This window comes from Equus asinus, chromosome 2 (assembly GCF_041296235.1).
Source record: "Equus asinus isolate D_3611 breed Donkey chromosome 2, EquAss-T2T_v2, whole genome shotgun sequence".
NCBI classification, from domain to species: Eukaryota; Metazoa; Chordata; class Mammalia; order Perissodactyla; family Equidae; genus Equus; species Equus asinus.
Genome location: NC_091791.1, coordinates 98729287 through 98748248, shown reverse-complemented (window position 1 = coordinate 98748248; position 18962 = coordinate 98729287). Strand labels below are relative to the sequence as shown.

The 18962-nt window shown below is 47.0% G+C and overlaps 1 protein-coding gene and 1 long non-coding RNA gene across 27 annotated transcripts in view; one reads left to right on the top strand and one right to left on the bottom strand.

The window, feature by feature from the left end:
* CPEB1 (cytoplasmic polyadenylation element binding protein 1) overlaps positions 1 to 18962 on the bottom strand; it is a 93929-nt gene that overhangs the window by 12367 nt on the left and 62600 nt on the right. For 12 of the 26 annotated variants that reach the window (XM_044760754.2, XM_044760748.2, XM_070494651.1 and 9 more), the window contains 2 exons: positions 12855 to 13043; positions 1065 to 1291 (listed from right to left, as the gene is read on the bottom strand). In XM_044760754.2, the coding sequence (XP_044616689.1) occupies positions 1065 to 1291; positions 12855 to 13043 (416 nt within the window). Of the gene's footprint in view, positions 1 to 1064; positions 1292 to 12854; positions 13047 to 13409; positions 13590 to 18962 lie in introns of those variants that run through there. The other 14 variants (XM_044760744.2, XM_044760751.2, XM_070494683.1 and 11 more) reach the window with 4 other exon arrangements.
* LOC123281518 (uncharacterized) overlaps positions 13328 to 18962 on the top strand; it is a 53757-nt gene continuing 48122 nt past the window's right edge. The window contains exon 1 of the long non-coding RNA XR_006521077.2: positions 13328 to 13464. This is a non-coding gene — a long non-coding RNA (uncharacterized lncRNA). The remainder of the gene's footprint in view (positions 13465 to 18962) is intronic.

The window sequence follows — 18962 nt, the reverse complement described above, 5'->3', positions numbered from 1 at the left end:
TATGAGGTAAATTTTGAAGACTGAGCCCATCTAAAGTAACATAAACAGAACTAGAAGCACCTCATTTAACCCTATTTTATAGGGGAGTAAACTGCAGCCCAGAGAATCAAAGGGATCTGCTTGTGATTACCCTTCTGGAAACACATCCTGAACAGATAAAATCAATGAGTAGTGAAATCCTGCTTTCCTCTTCTAGGACAGGCTGACAGCAGACAAGGTGGGTCCTAAAAGGTCATGCTATGAATGGGAAACTGCAACCACAACCAAGGCTGCCAGTCCTGGATATGGAAGAGAAGAGGGTAGGAAAGTAAGCCACCCTGTTCATTGAACAGCAGTTCAGGAGATTCAGTAGTTGAGAAGCCAGGCTCACAAGGCAGCTGAAACTGTATTTTATTTTAGGATGATTTCTCACTGCCATTCACATATATTTAAAGTTCTATCCCCTATTCCTCATCCATTCTAATCCATTTGCCAACTCCACTTAGCATGGGTGCCACAACATCACACATGGCTGTGGATAAGGAGCACGAGATGTGTAAATTAACGCTGAGGCAGTATTTTAGATTCACCATGGCTCCAGACTGAGAGTTGGCACAGGGGTCAGTGAAAAGACTACAGGAACCAGAGCCAGTCAGATCTAGATCAAAATCCCAGCCATGCTCATTACTAGCATGCAATTTTTAAAATCACCACTTAAAAATTTTGACATATTCCACGTAAAGCTACATAAATGATATTGTTTAAAGGCTAAAGAAAACAACAGTGTAAGTCAAGAAAGAGAACACTGCCCAAACCCCCATATTTACTTTTGCAACAGCTTTTTCCAAGCCGCCCTTAGAGTGACTCGTAAAAAGACAGTCCTCAGCTCAGGTCCTGAAATGTATTGCTCAACGGGTACACAAAGCATCCTCTATTCTGTTGAGGTTGAAAAGTTCTATACACGTCCACAATTGCCTCCACTCCTCCTGCCATGATTCCACCTCCCAGCCTGCATTCTAGTGGACAACGCACCCCACTTCAAGCTCACTCTCCCTCCCTACCCCACTCCCCAACAGGTTACATACAATCAAATCTGAGAGATGATCTGATCCAGAGCTGAAGCCACTAGTATCTGAGTCCGAGGGGCTGCTAGACCGGGAGTCCAGGATGGGTCGGGTGTCCAGGCGGGATCCTCTAACTGAGGGTGCTGGAAACTTGTCCACCAAGTCAGATCCAAGGGGGTCCAGAGGCAGGAAGCTCAAGGGGGGTTTCCCCAGGACATTGCCCAGTGGGTTGTGAAGCATGCTCAGTACTACGAAGGAAAAAAAAAAAAAAAGTCTCATAACCTCAGTTTTCATCCCAGCCAAGAGTCCTTCCCTTTTCTTCCACTGTCACCCAACAAGATACACAAAGGCACAACCACTGACGGCACGACAGAACCACAGATAGCTAGAGTAATAAGGAGCAGATACACATTCAGTACTAACACTGGCCACCCAGGGCCCACTAGAGGCAATTACAGGATGGTTTTCTGAAAATCAGAGTTCCTGCTGTAACAATAGTAGCAAAATCCTACTCTCTGCCACTCAGGCTTAAGGGTCAGTGCCAGTATCTGGGGAACTCTGTGCCACTGGGGACACCGGTCACTGCTGCTATTAATGTCTGGATACACACACCCATGGTGCCATAGGAGATGCCTTCAGCAAAATTAGGAAGCCAAACCATACTCCTTCCTTCCTACCTGCCAACGTGTTTATTCGAGTTCCCACCTTTCTAACACTATATAGCTAAAATACAGAATTCCATGTCACACTCCAGAAGTCTGCTACAGCATGAGCACGCCTTCTCACCTGAGAAGTTCCCTTATGCAAAGTTCTAACGTACGCAGATTCTCTTTTATGTACCATTTTATGCAACATTTAGGATGGAAGAAGGACGTTGTAGTTAAGCCCGCTCTGGCTTAAGACAAAGCTGGGATGAAACCCTAGGTTTGACACCTCCTCTGTACAGCTGTGGGGAAGCTCAGAGTCTCCATTTTCTTATGGCGTCTTGGGTGGAATATCATCTATTTCATAACATTGTCAGGAGGGTTTAATAATTAAGATAGCAGAAGGAAAGTGGTCAGCAGAGCCGTGCCCAGCACACAATAAATATTTAAATATCAAACATCAGAAAATAGTGAAGCAGACAGAAAAGATAAGGGAGGTTAAGTGGACAGCAGAAGAGAGCAACATTTTTCCACACTTGGCCTTGGGGAAAGAAGGAGTCCAAAGCAAAGCACGTCCTTTAGCCGTGAGGACAAGGACTAAGAGGGCTTTGCCATGCAGCTGAGGTGCCCCTAAGGCTAGGGAAGAAGCCCTAATCTGACATATTTTTCACCTGAAGAAAGGAGAAAACATCCACCTCAAAATGGCTGTTGAAGTGAAACCAGAGCAATGCGTTTAAGTGTGTAAGTGCTCAACAAATGGTGGCTGCGGTTGGCTCTGCCTCACCGGTAACGGAGTGAAACACAGGTCACCACAGCTTGTGTCCTCTCAGGCTCCAAGTCAGTCTGAATGCCTGGCTGGGGCTGTGGCGAGTCCCAAGGGGCAGGAATAAACGTCTCCAAGCATGAAATCAATCTGAAAGCATGCTTTCAGGGTACCAGACACACATGCCATTTGTCACAGAGCATATGCCAAGATCAGACCAGCCCGCTCTCCTTTAGCCAAATGATCTCCCTTTCAGATAAGGTTAAGGTAGGTGTATCTTTAACTCTTTTTTTTTTAATGTAAGGGATATTGTGGATGTGGTTATTTTATTGTGGTAAAAATATCCTTAATTTTTAAAGAAACTGTCCTATTGTTTTCCAAAGTGGATGGACCATTTTACATTCCTATCAGCGCTGGTGAGAGTTTCCCTCCCTCCATGTCCTGGTCAACACTTGGTATGGTCAGTCTCTTTAATTCTCGCCAGTCTAATATGTGTGTGTGTGGGCGGGGTGCTGAACCACATACAGCTAAGAGTTTATTACTTATTACTTTTTTTTTTTTTTTTAAAAGATCTTATTTTTTTCCTTTTTCTCCTCAAAGCTCCCTGGTACATAGTTGTATATTCTTCGTTGTGGGTCCTTCTCGTTGTGGCATGTGGGACGCTGCCTCATCATGGTTTGATGAGCAGTGCCATGTCCACAACCAGGACTCGAACCAACGAAACACTGGGCCTCCTGCAGCAAAGTGCGCGAACTTAACCACTCGGCCACAGGGCCCAGCCCCTTACTACTTTGTTTTTTAAGGAAACTTTTTTTTTGAGGAAGATTAGCCCTGAGCTAAATCTGCCACCAAGCCTCCTCTTTTTGCTGAGGAAGACTGGCCCTGAGCTAACATCTACGCCCATCTTCCTCTATTTCATGCAGGATGCCTGCTACAGCATGGCTTAAGAAATGGTGTGTATGTCTGCACCCGGGATCCAAACCAGTGAATCCCGGGGCTGCCAAAGCAGAACATCTGAACTTAACGGCTGCACCATCGGGCTAGCCCCAGGAAACACTCTCTTAAATAAACCTTTCAAAGCAGTTTCCCAAGGACGAGCATAGTAACCAAGTGTCTCTCAACGCCTGGATTCTGACATCCATCAGAAATAATCTTTGCCAAACTCCTCAAATACTCTTGACAAACCCCCGCCTCTATGAAACACAAAACCAACCCCCTAGAACTCAGCCCCTGAGAAGGCAGGAGGTGGGAAGAGTTACCTGAGACGCCTCCCTGGGGCTGCAAAACCTGGCACAAAAGCACTTTGAAAACTAACAGATCGTACACATGGGTATCAACAGTGGTACCAAGGCCCTAGAGGGTCTCATGTTTCTTCACATTTTACAAACACCAGTTTAAGGTGGTGATTAATGAGGTAACAATCAAATCACAAAGAGCTTTGAAAACCAAGTTAAGGTGTTTAGACTTCATCCCGAAGGTAGCTGGGAGCCACTGAAGAGCAGTTGTGGGGATGGCACAGGAGGCTGACCAGGGAAACTAAGGAAGACTGTCACTGGTACCCAGTGCCTAGGTGACAGAGAGACTCGAGTATTTAAAATCAGACTTGGGGGATTCTCTCCAGCAGTGTCAGGAACCTGGACAGACACTGCACACATATAGGGCTGTGATTTTTTTTCCACAGAGGGTGTGAAGAGGGAAATGGGACAACAGAGCTGATGGTAATAGCCACAGAGGAGATGAAGAACGAGTCATGCATTATAGATGAAAGACAAGACAGTCAAAAGATGGGAAGCAAACGGAAAACCACAATTCCAATGGGCTGACGGCCCCAAGAGGAACGGAGGGGGCAGACGGGACAAAAAGGAGGAGCTGGGACAGTGAAAACTGAATTCTGAGGAGGGCAAGATCCAAGGTGTGCGACCCTCGGTGGCTGAAGAGGAATGCGTGGAGTCTAAAATATTGGGTAGGTAATCCATAAGGACATTAAAGTTACCCATGGGGATTACTGGGCCTGGGGTTAAAACAAACAAAAAACATACACTGAGATCTTCAGAGAAGGGGAAGGACTGGGAAATTGGTAAGGAAGGAACAAAAAGAATGACCCTGAGGGATATGGTAGATAAGACCTGGGAGAATGCGCAGCCTCCACTTGACAAGCAGCACCTACAGGGAAAGCCTCAGCGAAGGGAGAGCTCTGAGGAAGCTGGCACCGCTGACACAAGATAAAGGGCAGTGTGTTGACCCTAGAAAAGGGGAGCACAGTAGAGAGCTCCAAGAGTTGTCAAGGGAAACACAGCATAAAGGGGTATGCAGAAAAATGTTCAGCAAGAGATGGCTGGCCCAAAGGGCTTGTGTCTGGGGGCATTACAGATGACAAATATGGGTTATGGTAACTATGTCTTCACGTAAGGTTTACAAGAAATTATATTTGAGAGAGTCAAAAAGCAATATGGGTTCCCCCGTAGACCACTTTCTCATTCACATCAATGGTGTTCACTACTGGGTTGGTACACCTGTTCTACCAGCCACAAATCCACCTACCTCAACTAACCCACAATTATTTATTTATTTATTTATTTTTACCATGCCCACAAAGATATCTTGAGGCTTTGTCAAATTCCTGTGTCAAAGTTAGGAACTCTATGTCTACAGCCCTCCTTCAATCTGATGATAAGCCAGTCTAAAAAGAAAATGGCATGACAACCCACGTTGGCCACTAATGAACTCTACTTCCTTCAGTGCTCGTAGTTCATGGTCACTCATCTGTTCTACAGTCTGGACCAAGTTCAGTCAAGCTCCTACCATTTGCTAATAGCAACTTCCATTCACTGCACATTGAGCACGTGCCAGACACTGCGCTAGAAGCACTTTAGGTAGATAATCTTCACTGAATCCTAACAAGTGGATATTACTGCGCCATCTTAACAAAAGGAAACCAAGGCTCAAAGGGTGTCTGTTTAAGTAACAGCTAGTGAGTGACAGAGTGGGACCCAGTTCTTTCTGGTTCCAAACTTTATGTTCTGTAAGGCACCAGTAACTAGCTACCTTTTTTTTTTTTTTAAATACTCAGGACTTTACATCTTCTTGTGTTCATGTTCTTGACACACTTTTGTTCAAATTCCTTTAAGATCATCAACTGCAGACAAGCTATCTCACCTACCAGAGGTCAGTGCCCTGGGATCTAAATCATCCAGGTCTTAAAAACTTCTTTCGGGCCTTGCCACTGTAAGAACTCATTAAAAATGCATCTTGGGCCCCAATCCAGACTTACTGAATCAGAACCCACATTTTAACAAGATCCCCAGGAGATATGTATGCACATTAAAGTTTGAGAAGCACTAATCTAGAAAAACCTGAAGCTTGCTACTTCAAGCTTCTAATCAGTTTCCCTTACCACTCCCGGAAAATCTTTCATATGTAATTATTTCCCTTGACTTAAAAACTGTAGGTTATATAAATACACCTCTTACAGCACAATGGCAACACTCAAGAGAAAAAAAGAAACCAAGCTGGCTATATAGGACATTTCCCAAAGAGTTTGATCTCTGAAAACACTGGGGTGGGGGGAACGGACACGGCATAGACACAGACACACACACACAGAGTAACTAGGAACAAATAAAGAAGATAAAAAAGAGTGGCTTTTTTTCTTTTTAACAAGCTTTTTAAAGCCTCAAAAGCTTTTGTAAAGATATTTAGAGGCACCCATGTGTACAAAGTTCTGCCTTCTCAACCAAGCATGCCAAGGGCCGTCCTTACCACTCCACTCCAACAGTAATTAGCTCCACATCTGGCAGAAAGCAGGTGACCAGTGTCTGCAGAGCAGTACTGAAAGACAGGGAGTATCATAGCCCTTAGAGCCAGCATACTCACTGAGGCGGCTATGCACTTTCTTTCAAGGTTATTCAATTTAAGGACACAATGCTAACTGAGATGCAACTCAGAACTAGGAGGAAAAACCTTAGTTCTTCCCTACCCTGCCCATCACCAAAAGAGAGGAAACAGAGGCTGAGAGAAGTACAGGTACTTGCCACATCAAAGTTGTGAGAATACGCCTTCCACTACTTTCAAATACTTTCTTCAAAGAGAAATGAACACACATAAATACAGGCTGAATAGAGTTACTCTGCTCAGGCTGACGAGAGTCACCTCCCCTGCCCAGGCCTCCCCAGAGTCTGTTGGGATCCTCACAGCCACTGACATATACTTCCACATTCACGCACAGGAGCAGGGAAGAGTACCTCACTGAACACTATACCAACCACACAGAAAAACAGGGGAAAGGGCTTGGAGTGATGGCCCAGAAAGGGGCAATGCCATTGGGCAAAGATGTTAAGATCAGGGTGCCCCAGAATTCACACACCTGGGTCACGTCAGCACCTCCATGCATCAGTTTCCTGCAACTATTAAATCGGAAGGGGCCAAGGATACAGTAGGAGGGGGAATTTGACTAGAAGATACAGGGAAGACAAGAAAACCTAGTATCAAGAAGCCTAGGATATTCCAGGTGGTTTGATAATTCCTTCAAGCCCAGAAGGAACCATGTTTCTAGAAACTGTTACCCATGATCAGATGCCCTAGAGTGACCTGACTGTCCCTCTACAGCCCAACCTCACATAGGGCCTGGCCAGATAGTTCTGAGGATCTACAGATCAAAAGAAGGAAAGCAGCAGACAGTGGGCTCCTAGGGAAGGTGGGACCCTCATCTCAATAGGGGTCACATCTTGCTCCCAGCTCAGCCAGTGAGACCACACTTTCCCCGACACACAGTTGCTGCACGAGCAGCACCGATTTCTACCAGCAGGGAATCAGGAAGGAACAAAACAACTAGCAATCACTGGTTCCTTTCTTCCCAACTTGAAGTGAGAAGTAACCCTACTGAAAAGGCACTCTCTTTAAGCCGTTATCACCCTAAGTTCAGTGGAAGTGACAGTCCCTTATGCTGCCAGCCAGTGACTGATCTCAAACTCCACCCCCCATCATATGGCACAGAGCTTCATCAAGGCTGGATGCCAAGTATTAACCTAAATGGCTTAAAAGGGGTGAGGAAGGACAGAGAGAAATCCCCTTCATACTCACCCTTCAATGGTGGCCAAGGCCCTGACCTCTGCTCTGCTCCTGTCCTGACCTCCACCACTCAGGGATCACAGAAAGTCTGAGGTTTACCAACTGCTTCCACCCCTGGTGGCCAAGTGTATGGCGAACCATATCTTCTGAAAGTGACTAAGAAAAACAGTGCTCTTCCTGGAGCAGAGGCACCCGTCCCCACTCCCAGGCCAGCAGGGATCAGCATCAGCTACAAGCAGCTCTCAGGACAGTCACGGGGAGGAGAGGACCTGGCAGAGGATTCCAGCTCATTAATGCTACCTCAGAGGGTACAAGAGACCAAATCAGCAGTAATATTTTTAGACCAATTGTTAACTTTCTCGACTTTCACCCTTTGATGCCAGCTCCTGTGGGCTTTACAGCTGAGTCACTGTTCGAATCTTCTGAAGCCTTCCCCAGGAGTACAAAAGCACCCAGAGTCTGATGGTGGCAGCAGCAATGGCAGCAAGAGCTTGGCACCAGATGCCTGGATTGCAAGACACTGAGCTTGAGGTCAGCTGGGGAAAAGATCCAGCCCAAGACATAATAGTCAGACGCCTATTATCTAAAGGGAGTGGTCACGGGGAAAAATCCAGACCAGCAGCTATTATTTCTAGCCTGAGATAGAAGGCTGCATACCTGGAACCCTTCTTCTCTATCCCAGCCCTTAGTCCCAGGTTGCTTGCTCAAAATCTATCTGAAGGCACAGAGGTAGGAAGGGGGAGGGCAGCACTCACTCCAGGTGTAACAGATCGCTCTTTGCCTTCGACCTCAACTCTGCAACTCCACACCACACCTCAACTCAGGTGGTGATCTGAGTATGAACTCCCTCCACTGATTCTGGATCCCACATGGCCCAGGTGCTACCTCCAACATAGCATTTCTCCCCAACCTTGATTACTGGATGTCTCATTACCTTAAGAAACCACATACCCAAGTCCATGTAAGGTCAGCACGCACTCTGTCCTTGTACCTCAACTTCTTTCTCCTCTAGCAGGTAACCCACTGTCACATTGCTCCCAGGGCCTCTCTCCTCTCTGTACTGAAAGCTATTCCTCAACAGACTACTATGACTCCATGATAGAATTCATGCTTCAGTGTATGACAAAAACTTTCTGTAAATGCATCTTCATGCCCTAGAAGCTCAGAAACACTCATCTTTGAATAATCTGTCCTTGCAGCTGATCAACACAAGCAGGAGGCAGAAGAATGGGAGAGACCATGTCTGAACTCCGCAGTTCAAAAATACCCAGGATTAACACAGTGGCTCAGCATTCATCATTCATTCAATAAATTCTTATTAAAAAGCCATTGAGCCAGGCACTGTGCTATATGTTGGTAATACAGTAGTAGTGAACTGGACAGTTGAGGTGGATTTGCGGGATACCTGGTTGGGCCCAGGAAGTCCATGTTACACAGAGGAGGAACCCAACCCTATTTTTGAATGTTGCCTCAGAAAGGCTGTTTGGAAGTACAGCAATGGCAGAAGCAAAATGCTGACAATTCCCTTCTCATCTCAGGCTGATCTAGCCTGCAGACCAAGGGGAACCTGTGAGTGACACAGCACAGGGAACATACCATCCACTGGTTAGCAGTTAGGGCAGAAACCAGAGAGGGTGAACAGGTTAATCCCCAAGGGACTCCTAAAGGAGACAGGGAGGAAACAGGACATGTCCTCTGGCATCCTTAGACTGAGCATCTGGTCTGCCCACAGGGCTTCTGTATAAGACATTCATTAGGAGGCCTTGTTTCCAGGTCCCCCAAAGTAGATCCTCAGTCACCCCACTTCCTGCTGAGTAATGCTGCATGCAAGAGCCACCAGGGAGAAGGCAGGAAGACAAATCCAATGGGTGGCGCAGTTACGAGCTGAGACTCAGGATGGAGAAGTCAGAACTGTTCGTGTGCGCCCTGGCCTTGTGGGACCTCAGCAAGGGAACACATCACTTATGGCCGAACAGCCGGGAGTCCTAGACAGAGATACCTTCACTTTTAAGTGTTCTTGCCCAACACATTAGAGTTCTGCTCACAGAAAGGTGTAATAGAAAGCATAAGAGGTTTGGAAGCAAAGAGACCCGGGTTGGGATTCTGGTAGTTGTGTCACTTTTGGCACTTTACAACCTCTGTGAGCCTATTTCCTCATCTTTAAGATAGGAACAATAATAGTACCCATTTCACAGGACCATGCAAGCATTAAAATCACGTGATGTACTTAGCAGAGGAAGTAGTCAATAAATGGTGGTTATTAGTCACTCTATCCCCCATCCTAGCATATTGAGGATAGCTTTCATAGCCCTGCTCTTCCATTAGAGGATTTAAGACACTGCAAGCAGGACAAAGGTAGACCTGGACACGTGCCACTGGGGTCTCAGAGAAAAACCAACTTCTATCACTCAACTTGCCCTGAAACGTTTCCTTTCCAGCAAGAAGTGAGGCCTCAGAGTAGGCACAGTGTAGAAGGGAGGGACCCCATAAACTGCCACATCCAAACCAACGTTGGCCTTGGCAGGTACAACTCTCAAAAACAGACTTGACCCCCAGGCTTCCTGCAGGCCTCTGAGTCCAATGAAATCCACACGGCAGAAGGACTCCAGCCCCTGGAGAAGTGTCCCCATGTACCAGTCTCATGCTCAGAACCTAATGAAAGGCTGTCCCAGTGCAAAAAATCCTTCAGGGAGAAAATGGAAGCCCCTATCTCAGCAACTATCATGCTGCATTTGGTGTACTTTCTCATGTTTTCCCTTGGTAGTCACCGGGAATTTTAAGGGCAACAAGTTTATTCATTAATGTACCTCTAGTGCCTAACATAGTGCCTGGCACACAGCCAGTGCTCAATGTTTGTTGAATGAATTTAGCCAAGATCCCTGCTATCTCCAACCTTGCCCCCGACACTGCTGACCACTTAAGAGAGGTAGAAGATGTTGAGATGTGAGACACAGCTGCCTGGGGCAATATCCCACCAAACAGAGCCCAAGGAATAAGCCTGTACTCTGTGCTGCACACAGAGACAGCAGGGTACCAGGCTGTCTGCAAGGATAACTCCCAGGCTGTCCAGAGCACTGAAATACCTCCTCCTTCCCTGAAGAAACTGAGCTAGCTGGTCTTCAGACGGGAAGGCAGTGTAGGCACTGGAATGTGGGCTGCATGTTCCTGCACTGCTGGCAAGTGTGCACGATCTGGCACTGCAGCTGGCTGGTGGGAGGGCTGCATCCTACTCCAGGAGGTGGTACCCTCATGTGGGCTTTCCAAGAAGACCCAGAGCTCAGGGAAAGAAGAGAAATGGCTGTCACCACAGCTCCAAAATCCAAGGACAACATGGAGTTTGGGGATGGGTGTGTCCTCAACCCTTGGAAAGGAAGACATACCCACACTAACTCTGCCCATATAGCCAGATCACAACACTGGGGCAACCCTCTGTTCCCTATAAACGCTAGGGCCACAGACTCCAGCCCTCCCTGATCCACAAAATCATATAATATTTATCACTAACGTGCTTGAGATGGAAGATGGAGAAGTAAATCCATGCCCACTTCAGAGACAAACAGCTCTAAGCACAGGCCTTTCAGCTGGTGGGGAAGCTTGGGAAATTATGGCTGAACCAAATCTATTTTTTACAGCCTAATTTCACAGTAACTTTCAGGCCAAGCGCTCTAAGCCCTGAGTTGGGCCATCCTGCATTTCTACATGCTGTAATACATTTCAGAAGGACTTTGTAGCTAACAGAAACCAGAGTCAAAGAAGGGCTACGACCCAACCTGAGACCAGTGAAAGAGTGTGCCTTGGTCAAACACCGATCACCACAGACAGGTGCCCTCTCCTGCTTGAGCTGTCTTTTGCTCAGATACACTGGGAATGAGGACAAGGTCAGCTTCACAGGCCACCCAGGTTGGCTTCAGAGTAGCACATAAAGGAAACTACCATGGCCTCCAAGCCCAGATCTCCAGGCACAGGACACCGAACAGTGACACAATACTGCCCTGCCCAGGGGACAGGGCAGTTACCAACCTTTCTGGAAAAACCTGAGTCAGCTGAAGGCCAGGACTTCAAGAAATTCTACCTTACTCCAAAGGTTGTTGCTTAAAGGCAAAGCTCTTCCCCACCCATGGCCAAACCAAAAATTCCTAAACCCTACCCCCCAATGAAATGAGATTTTACCAAAACAACGGGGCATTAAAATGCCAACAGACACTAGGGTCCCAGGCTCTGCAAAGCATTCTAAAAAAACAACCTGTGCCAAATAGGGTGGAGGCCAGAGAAATCAACAAGGCAGTACCTTGCTGCCATGACTGCCAGGTTCTGGAGCGGGGGAGCCAAGGGAAGGACGGCAGGCTCAGTGAGTCCCTCTGTCAGCACCAACAGCAAATGGCTGAGCCCCCACTACCTTCCCCTCTTCCTAAAGGAACCGCTGCTGATATTCTTCTTATTAAGGCATAATTTACATAAAACAAAATAGACATATTTAAGTTGACGCATAGAGTTATTTCTTAAGTTCACATGTCTTCCCGAATACTCCAAGACTTGCATGTGGCCAACCCTCCCCCTTGTACCACGAGAGGGAAATAAATAGGCAATGGGAAGGCAAAGCAGTTAAAGGGGTTGCCAAGAAGCCCCTTCAATTTGTCCCTATCGAATCCTTCCAAGACGACAAGGGATCCTAAAGGGGAGTGGCTCTTCCTTCATCCATTTGGTTACCCTTAACACAAAGAAAGAAGAAAAAAGCCTCCATAGCTGAGAGTTACCCCACCCACTCACCCTGCTACCCCTGTCCAGGATCAATGCTCTTAACCTCATGCTAAGCCAATTCCAACATCCCACTATTACCTAGCCTCACTTGATGTTAAAATTCTTTCCTTGCATGACTCAGGGACCATCCATCCTTCACATACACTTCCCTAGTTTTAAAAGCTGCTGAAAAATAGAATCTGGACATCCAGTAATCAGCCCCTTAAGTCCCCTCCCCCACCTAAAAGTGTTTTGCTTCATCATCTCCAAGACAGGCCTGGGCACTAGGGGGTTAGCTGGATCTTTTCTGCCTAAGGCTGTCACCTTGGGGACCCTTCTCAGGGCCACCCCAGGTGCAGACTAACAACTCTAGGGAATTTATCAGGGTTAAGTGGAAAAGACACGTTTGCCTTTACGAGCAACCATCTGTCCTGCCACACTCACAGCCAGCATTTCCATCTCTTGCAAAACAGCTCCATGTTGCATGGGGGGTGGGGGGATTGTGATGCAAAGGGGAAGAGAACAACTGTTGCTGTGGATATCGCTGCTCATCACCCCGTGCATCCCCCTCCCCCAGCCAACTCATTTTTTGGCACTCACCCGAGTGTGTGCTGCTCTGGGCTGAGGAATCAGAGTCCTGGGTGCTCCAGGGTCGGTCCCAGCCTGTGAGACTGAGGGACTGCAGGCCAAGGCACAAGTCATTTGCATCTGGGAGGCCACGGGAAGAATCTTGCGCAGAGGTGGGGAAAAGCATCCTGCTTGTAACTGTTTCTTCAGAGTCTTGGAAGTCTGCTTTGGACAGGAGGACAGCAGAAACCCCAGAGTTAAGGGCTGTTTTCCCCAGTATTATTAACAATAAATATTATTAATAATAGTTTCCCCAGGCCCAAGGACCAGACATCCAAGCTGGCTGGATGCTGCAGCCGCTGCCTCTGCACTTTTGGGGGCGTCAGAGCAAGAGCAGTTGCCATACAGCCCCCTCTCCACACACACGCCCCTATCCCGTCTGCATTACAGACTGGGCCAGCATGTGATCAGGCTGCTGATGCTTCCCGCTGCCAGTGACATCAGCCGGCTGAGCCATGCAATAGAGAGCGGCATCATCCCTCACAGAACGGGGGAGGAGCAGGAGGGGACGACAGGGAGGAGACTTGCCTCCCAGGGAAAAGACAGCACAACAGCTACTTGGAACAGTCCGGGTGCAGAGCCGGTAAGTCAGGGTTTCAAGGCAGCGCCCTCCGGTCTCCAGTAATGGTGGCCGAGCGGCCCTCAGGCACGACTGAAGTCCCTCTGCTGACAGCAAAGCCAAAGCAGCCGACTGCCTGCTGCTTGTGTAGCTCTGCCCTCCTGCCCCTCCCTTTCCCTCCCTCTGCTCTCCACCCCCAAACCCAAAAACACTCTAGTCCTGGACTCTCTCCAGCTGCTTGCTCAAGCCCTGGTTTTGCAGCCCAATGCAAAGCTTCACAATCCTGCTAACAAAAATCTCTGTGCTCCAAGTGGCCCCTGAGCAGCACCCTGACACAGCAGTGTTTACCACTGAGGAAGGGGATAAGCTTCAGAAAAACACTGTACACTTGGACCCTAGGGAATAACACCTGGTGCTCCAGGCTTTTCTGGAGCAGCTTATCACGAGAGAAGGGGCCAGCTTTGGCAGAGAGAGAGGAGTTACTGGGCTGCTCTAGGTATGGCCCACAAGCCACATGCCAGATTACGATTTGCCCTGACCAAGACAATCCCTGTTCCAAGGTTCCCTCACCCCAAAAGGATGGGCATCAGTCATGAACAGATGTATAAGGTCCAGGTCCTCCCCTCCCTGGACCACCTGTACATGCCTATGCAACTGTGGGCACAGACTGAGGGAACACTCCAAAAACAGTGTCTGACAGACCGAAACCAGAGACAATATTCTCAGACATAGTATTATGCCCCATCAGAATCCCCCCGCAGGAGCTCACAACACCCAGCTCTGTTAACAGTTTCTCCTGCCCTTCCAGGGGCTCCCAGAGCTGTACAGGGCAGCTGTCAGGGTCACGGATGTCTGTAGCTGCCTGGGCCCTCTCTCAGAGGTGCTGCCCAGGACCAAGGCCCTACTTTTGTGACCACTCACAGCTCCAGCAACAAAGGCCAGCTCTGCCAGAGCTTCTGGAATCCCTGCCATTTCCTCTTCACCAACATACTCTCCTCCATCAGTCCTTTTCCAACATGACCTCCAGTCACAAGGCCGCCTCAGAAAGGAGGGTAGAGCGAAGGTCTAGCCTCAGCAGGCAGGCTGCTCACACCCACACTAGGAAGCACTCCACCCTGCTTGTTCTCCTGTGTTACAAGAAGTAACCAACCACGGAAAGCAGGACCACCATGACAGGGTCTGAGGGGGGCGGGGGTAACACTTTTAGCCAGAGGAACAGCTGGCCAGAGCCTCCTACAATACAGCCTTCCCTCCACAGGCACTCAGGCATAGCCTAGAGGGGAAAATGGCCAGTCTGTGGGAGGGACTCCTCCCCTTGGAAGGTTTTTTTTTAAAGCTTTGCTGCTGTGTCATCCATCCACGTTATTCCTGTCTGGCTGTAGATACTCTGCTTGCTCCCTGTCTGTGTCTGTCAAAGCCTTGCACAGGCCAAGCAAGAACTCACCCATGCTGGTGTTGCCCCCACCCAAGACCACACCCTCTTGCTTCTCTACGTCCACCCTTCCCCCAAACTAAGAATACTCTTTAAAAATAGTTTGTATGTATTAACTACAAAAGCATTATGCTTCCTTTAAAAACATCCATATTTAAATACCCATTCTCCCCTAAACCAGCTATCTATATAGTCCCTTTCACCCCAATGTGAGGGCATCTATGCCTAAAAGCAACTGTTGCTCCCCTCCTCCTCTAAAATCAGGGCATCTGTGTATATGACTACCCCCATGCCCCAGGCAGAGACCATCGTCAACTATACTCTTGCTGCCCAAAGTATAGTGTGGCAGACCAGCAACATCAGCATCACCAGGAGCTTTTTATGAATATAGAATCTCAGGCCCCACCTGAGACCTAGGGACTGATCTACATTTTGTGTGTGTGTGTACGTCAGGAAGACTGTCGCTGAGCTAACACCTGTGCCAATCTTCTTCTATTTCATGTGGGATGCTGTCACAGCGTGGCTTGATGAGTAGTGCTAGGTCCTTCCAGAGATTCAAACCTGCTAACCCCGGGCCGCCAAAGTGGAGTGCATGAACTTAATCACTACACAACTGGGCCGGCCCTGATCTACATTTTAACAAGATTCCAGTTGCTGTGTCTACACACAAAAGTTTGGGCAGTGCTGATCCATACGAGACGCCACACCTTCCTACCCAAAGGTGAAAGACCTCAGGCATGAGCAGCAGGTTTAAGGACATTTAGGGAGAAATGGCTACAAGCAACTAGGAGCTTGGAGATGGAAATACAGCACAACTCTACCTTTGCTCCCAGCATGCCCACTACAGACATCACCTTTCTCCTCATCCAGACATTCTCCATTCCAGTGTTTCTCCCAGATGAAGGCTTTCACTACCGTGTAGGATTCCTTCCCTAGAGCCTAAAACCACTGGAGGCCATGCTTATTAAACCCTCCGTGTGGTAGGCTGGGAAAAAGCTTTAAAAGTCTGATAGATCTTGCTTTGCTCACCAGGTCTGCCACCGTGTGGTCTCAGTCAAGTTACTTAGCCTTTCTGAGCATCTTTTCATCCGTGAAGTAGCAACTGCAGCTATTTTTCAGGTGTTTTGTGAGGATTACATAAAGCATTTGGTACAGTGTCTGGCACGAAGTATTTTATTTTCAGTGGAGCGACCACATAATTTATCATCCAAACCAAGACACTTTAGAGAGAGCAAGGGAACAATCACACCAGGAGAGCAAGCTTACACAGACACTGTCCTGGGTGAACTGGCAGGCATGATCACCCTAGCTGCAGCCATTTGTGCTGAGAAACAGTGTATTTAAAGCGCCTCTTTTCTAATGGCTTCCTGATCCCATCTCTCTAAACTTAGCCACTCTGTTCTAGCTCTTCACTCTGCTCTGAAAGTAAGTTTGAGAAGTGAACTGTCAACACAGGCTAACACGCAGTGAGTTAAGAGATCTGAAAAGCAAAGGCTGATTTTACAGGCAAAAGCCCTCCTCTGCGTCTCAAACTCCCACCTGAGGCTGGACAGGAACGTGACCCTTTTTACTGGGAAGTATTCTTTATAATCCTTCTGCCAAGCACCAACTAGATGCTCCGAAGACACTGAAAGCTGGCAACCAACACAAGATGAAGTGATAAATTTCATTCTAAGGCAATCTACTTAGTCAGCTAAAATGCTTTCTCCTACAAGTTTCTTTTAATCAATACCTATACAAGGTTTCTGATTTAAGCTTAATTTGGTTCAAAATTTTAAAGTCATCTCCCATTGAAAATATCAGTTATCTTTTTTATAATTAACCTCCCAAATTTCTTAGCAACTGAGCAACTCAGGGAAATAAGTAAACTAACCCAAAATGTAGTTTGCCACAGTCTAAAACAGAGCACCCCCTGGCAGGCTCAAAATGCAGAGGTGAGCCAGAGACCCTGGCTCCAGGGCTCAGAGCAGTATAGCCTCAACTCTCATCTCTTCCATCCTCAACATAAGAACCTGTCTGTCCTCTGACGACTGTTGTGCCAGCAAAACTTAGCACAAAACTGCTCAGGGTCCTCTGCAACTAGCATTCTTGAGCACCTGGCAAGTAGGGGAAGTAAAACAGGAACAGAGCCTTTAGGCCTCCACTTGTGAAACCATTAGGGCAAGCTCCATTGTATCAAGGCAGATGGCAACTTCAAGAACTCAGCTGAGGCCCCTGGGAGATCTGTGCTGGCTGAGCAGAACAGAGCAGAGATATCATTAGCTGATCCTGGGGAAAAAGAGATCTAGTTTTTAAATTTCATTTTATTGAGGTCATAATAGTTTATAATGTGAAATTTCAGTTATACATTATTATTTGTCAGCCACCATACATGTGTGCCCCTTTACCCTTTATCCCCGCCTCCCAACCCCCTTCTCCCTGGTAACCGCTAATCTGTAAGAGATGTTGTTTTGAGGAGGTAATAGTGGAGAAGGAAGCAAGACGTGTTTGGGCTAGCCAGACCAGGAAGAACTGAGGCTGAAATATCAAAAACTGATGCTCAGACATGCAGTTAGGAATCTCTGTAAACTCTTCAACAGGAAATAATGTGGTAACAGGCCCAAGATGAACCAGAGTTAGAGCTAGGGAGGCCAGTGATGAGAGGAAGAGGAAGAGGATGAAGGCAGAGGACAGCCGGAAGATGAGGGAAGGGGGGCAGTTGGGGAGGAGGGAAATATGTTAAATGACAGAAGCAGACTACATAGTTGCATATATTCCATGATTATAACTGTGTGAAAATTATGTATGTCGATGGACTTGAGTAAAGGAACAAAGAAAACTATGAACAGCTAACGTGTGAGGGTAACAGGCTGCAAATGGATTTATTTTCCTTTTAGTTATTTGCACAAATATTATAACAATACAAAATCTGTCCTCTTTTTCCTCTTTAGACTTTAAACAGCACACTACTATAATTTGTACAGCAACCACGCTTTTATAAAATCTCGACTTCATTCCCAAATTTTCAGTCCCTGGGAACACCAGAGACAGGACGTTGAGTCATCTGTCCCCACTAGATTGTTTCAAATGACTGACTTTACAGTTGCTGAGGTTACTTAATGATTTATGGTTCTTAAAGTTTTAACAACCTCATAAAGCAGTATTTCTAAGAATGTATTTCTAAAAAGACTGTTTAAAAGACTATTTTCTCCCCCTAAATCAAGAAAATTAAACAGATTTTGCAAATCCATTTTGGCAGCTTGAAAGAACACACAGGCAAGAAGTCAGACATGTCAGGATCATTTCAACTGCTCTGTTTGCAGTGTGGCCCTTAACCTCTCACACCATGGAGACTGCAAGTTTCTCCAGAAAGAGCAGGGCTTCTCAAACTTTATTAGGCACACAAATGACTTGGGAATCTTTCTAAAACACTGATTCTGATTCAGTGGGTTGAGGTTAGGCCCAAGAATTTGCATTTCTAACAAACTCCCAAATGATGCCAACGCTACTGGTCCACTGACCACACTTTGAGCACAGTCACGTGCCACCTAACAAGGTTTCGGTCAATGATGGACTGCATAGATGACGGTGGTCCCCTAAGATTAGTACCACCAAGCCTAGACGTATAGCAGGCTATACCATCCAGGTTTGTGTAAGTGCACTCTATGATGTTCACACAATGACGATGTCACCTAACAATGCGTTTCTCAAAATGTATCCCTGTCACTAAGCAATGCGTGACTGTTCTAAAAGCTTAAAATGGTTTTTCTACCTCAGATTCTCTCCTTGAGGCAATTCACCACATTCTTACTCAACACTGCTTTCTTCATGGTGTTCACTCTCCTAAACGAGTACCTTCAACGGTTCCCTACTGCCTCTCAGATCAAGGCCAACCTTGAGGCCCTGGCTTACTTATTAACTTTCTCTCTCACAACTCACCAAACATTAAAGGCTGAGCTTGACTTAACCACAACTCCCCAAAGTTCGCGCTCTAGAGAACAATTTGTTAATCTCTGTACTAATAAATGCAACAGTAGTTCAGAAAAAAGAGAATGCACGATGGCTACGATATTCAAGGATAGCCTCCTCATAATTTAGCTAAACATTAAAT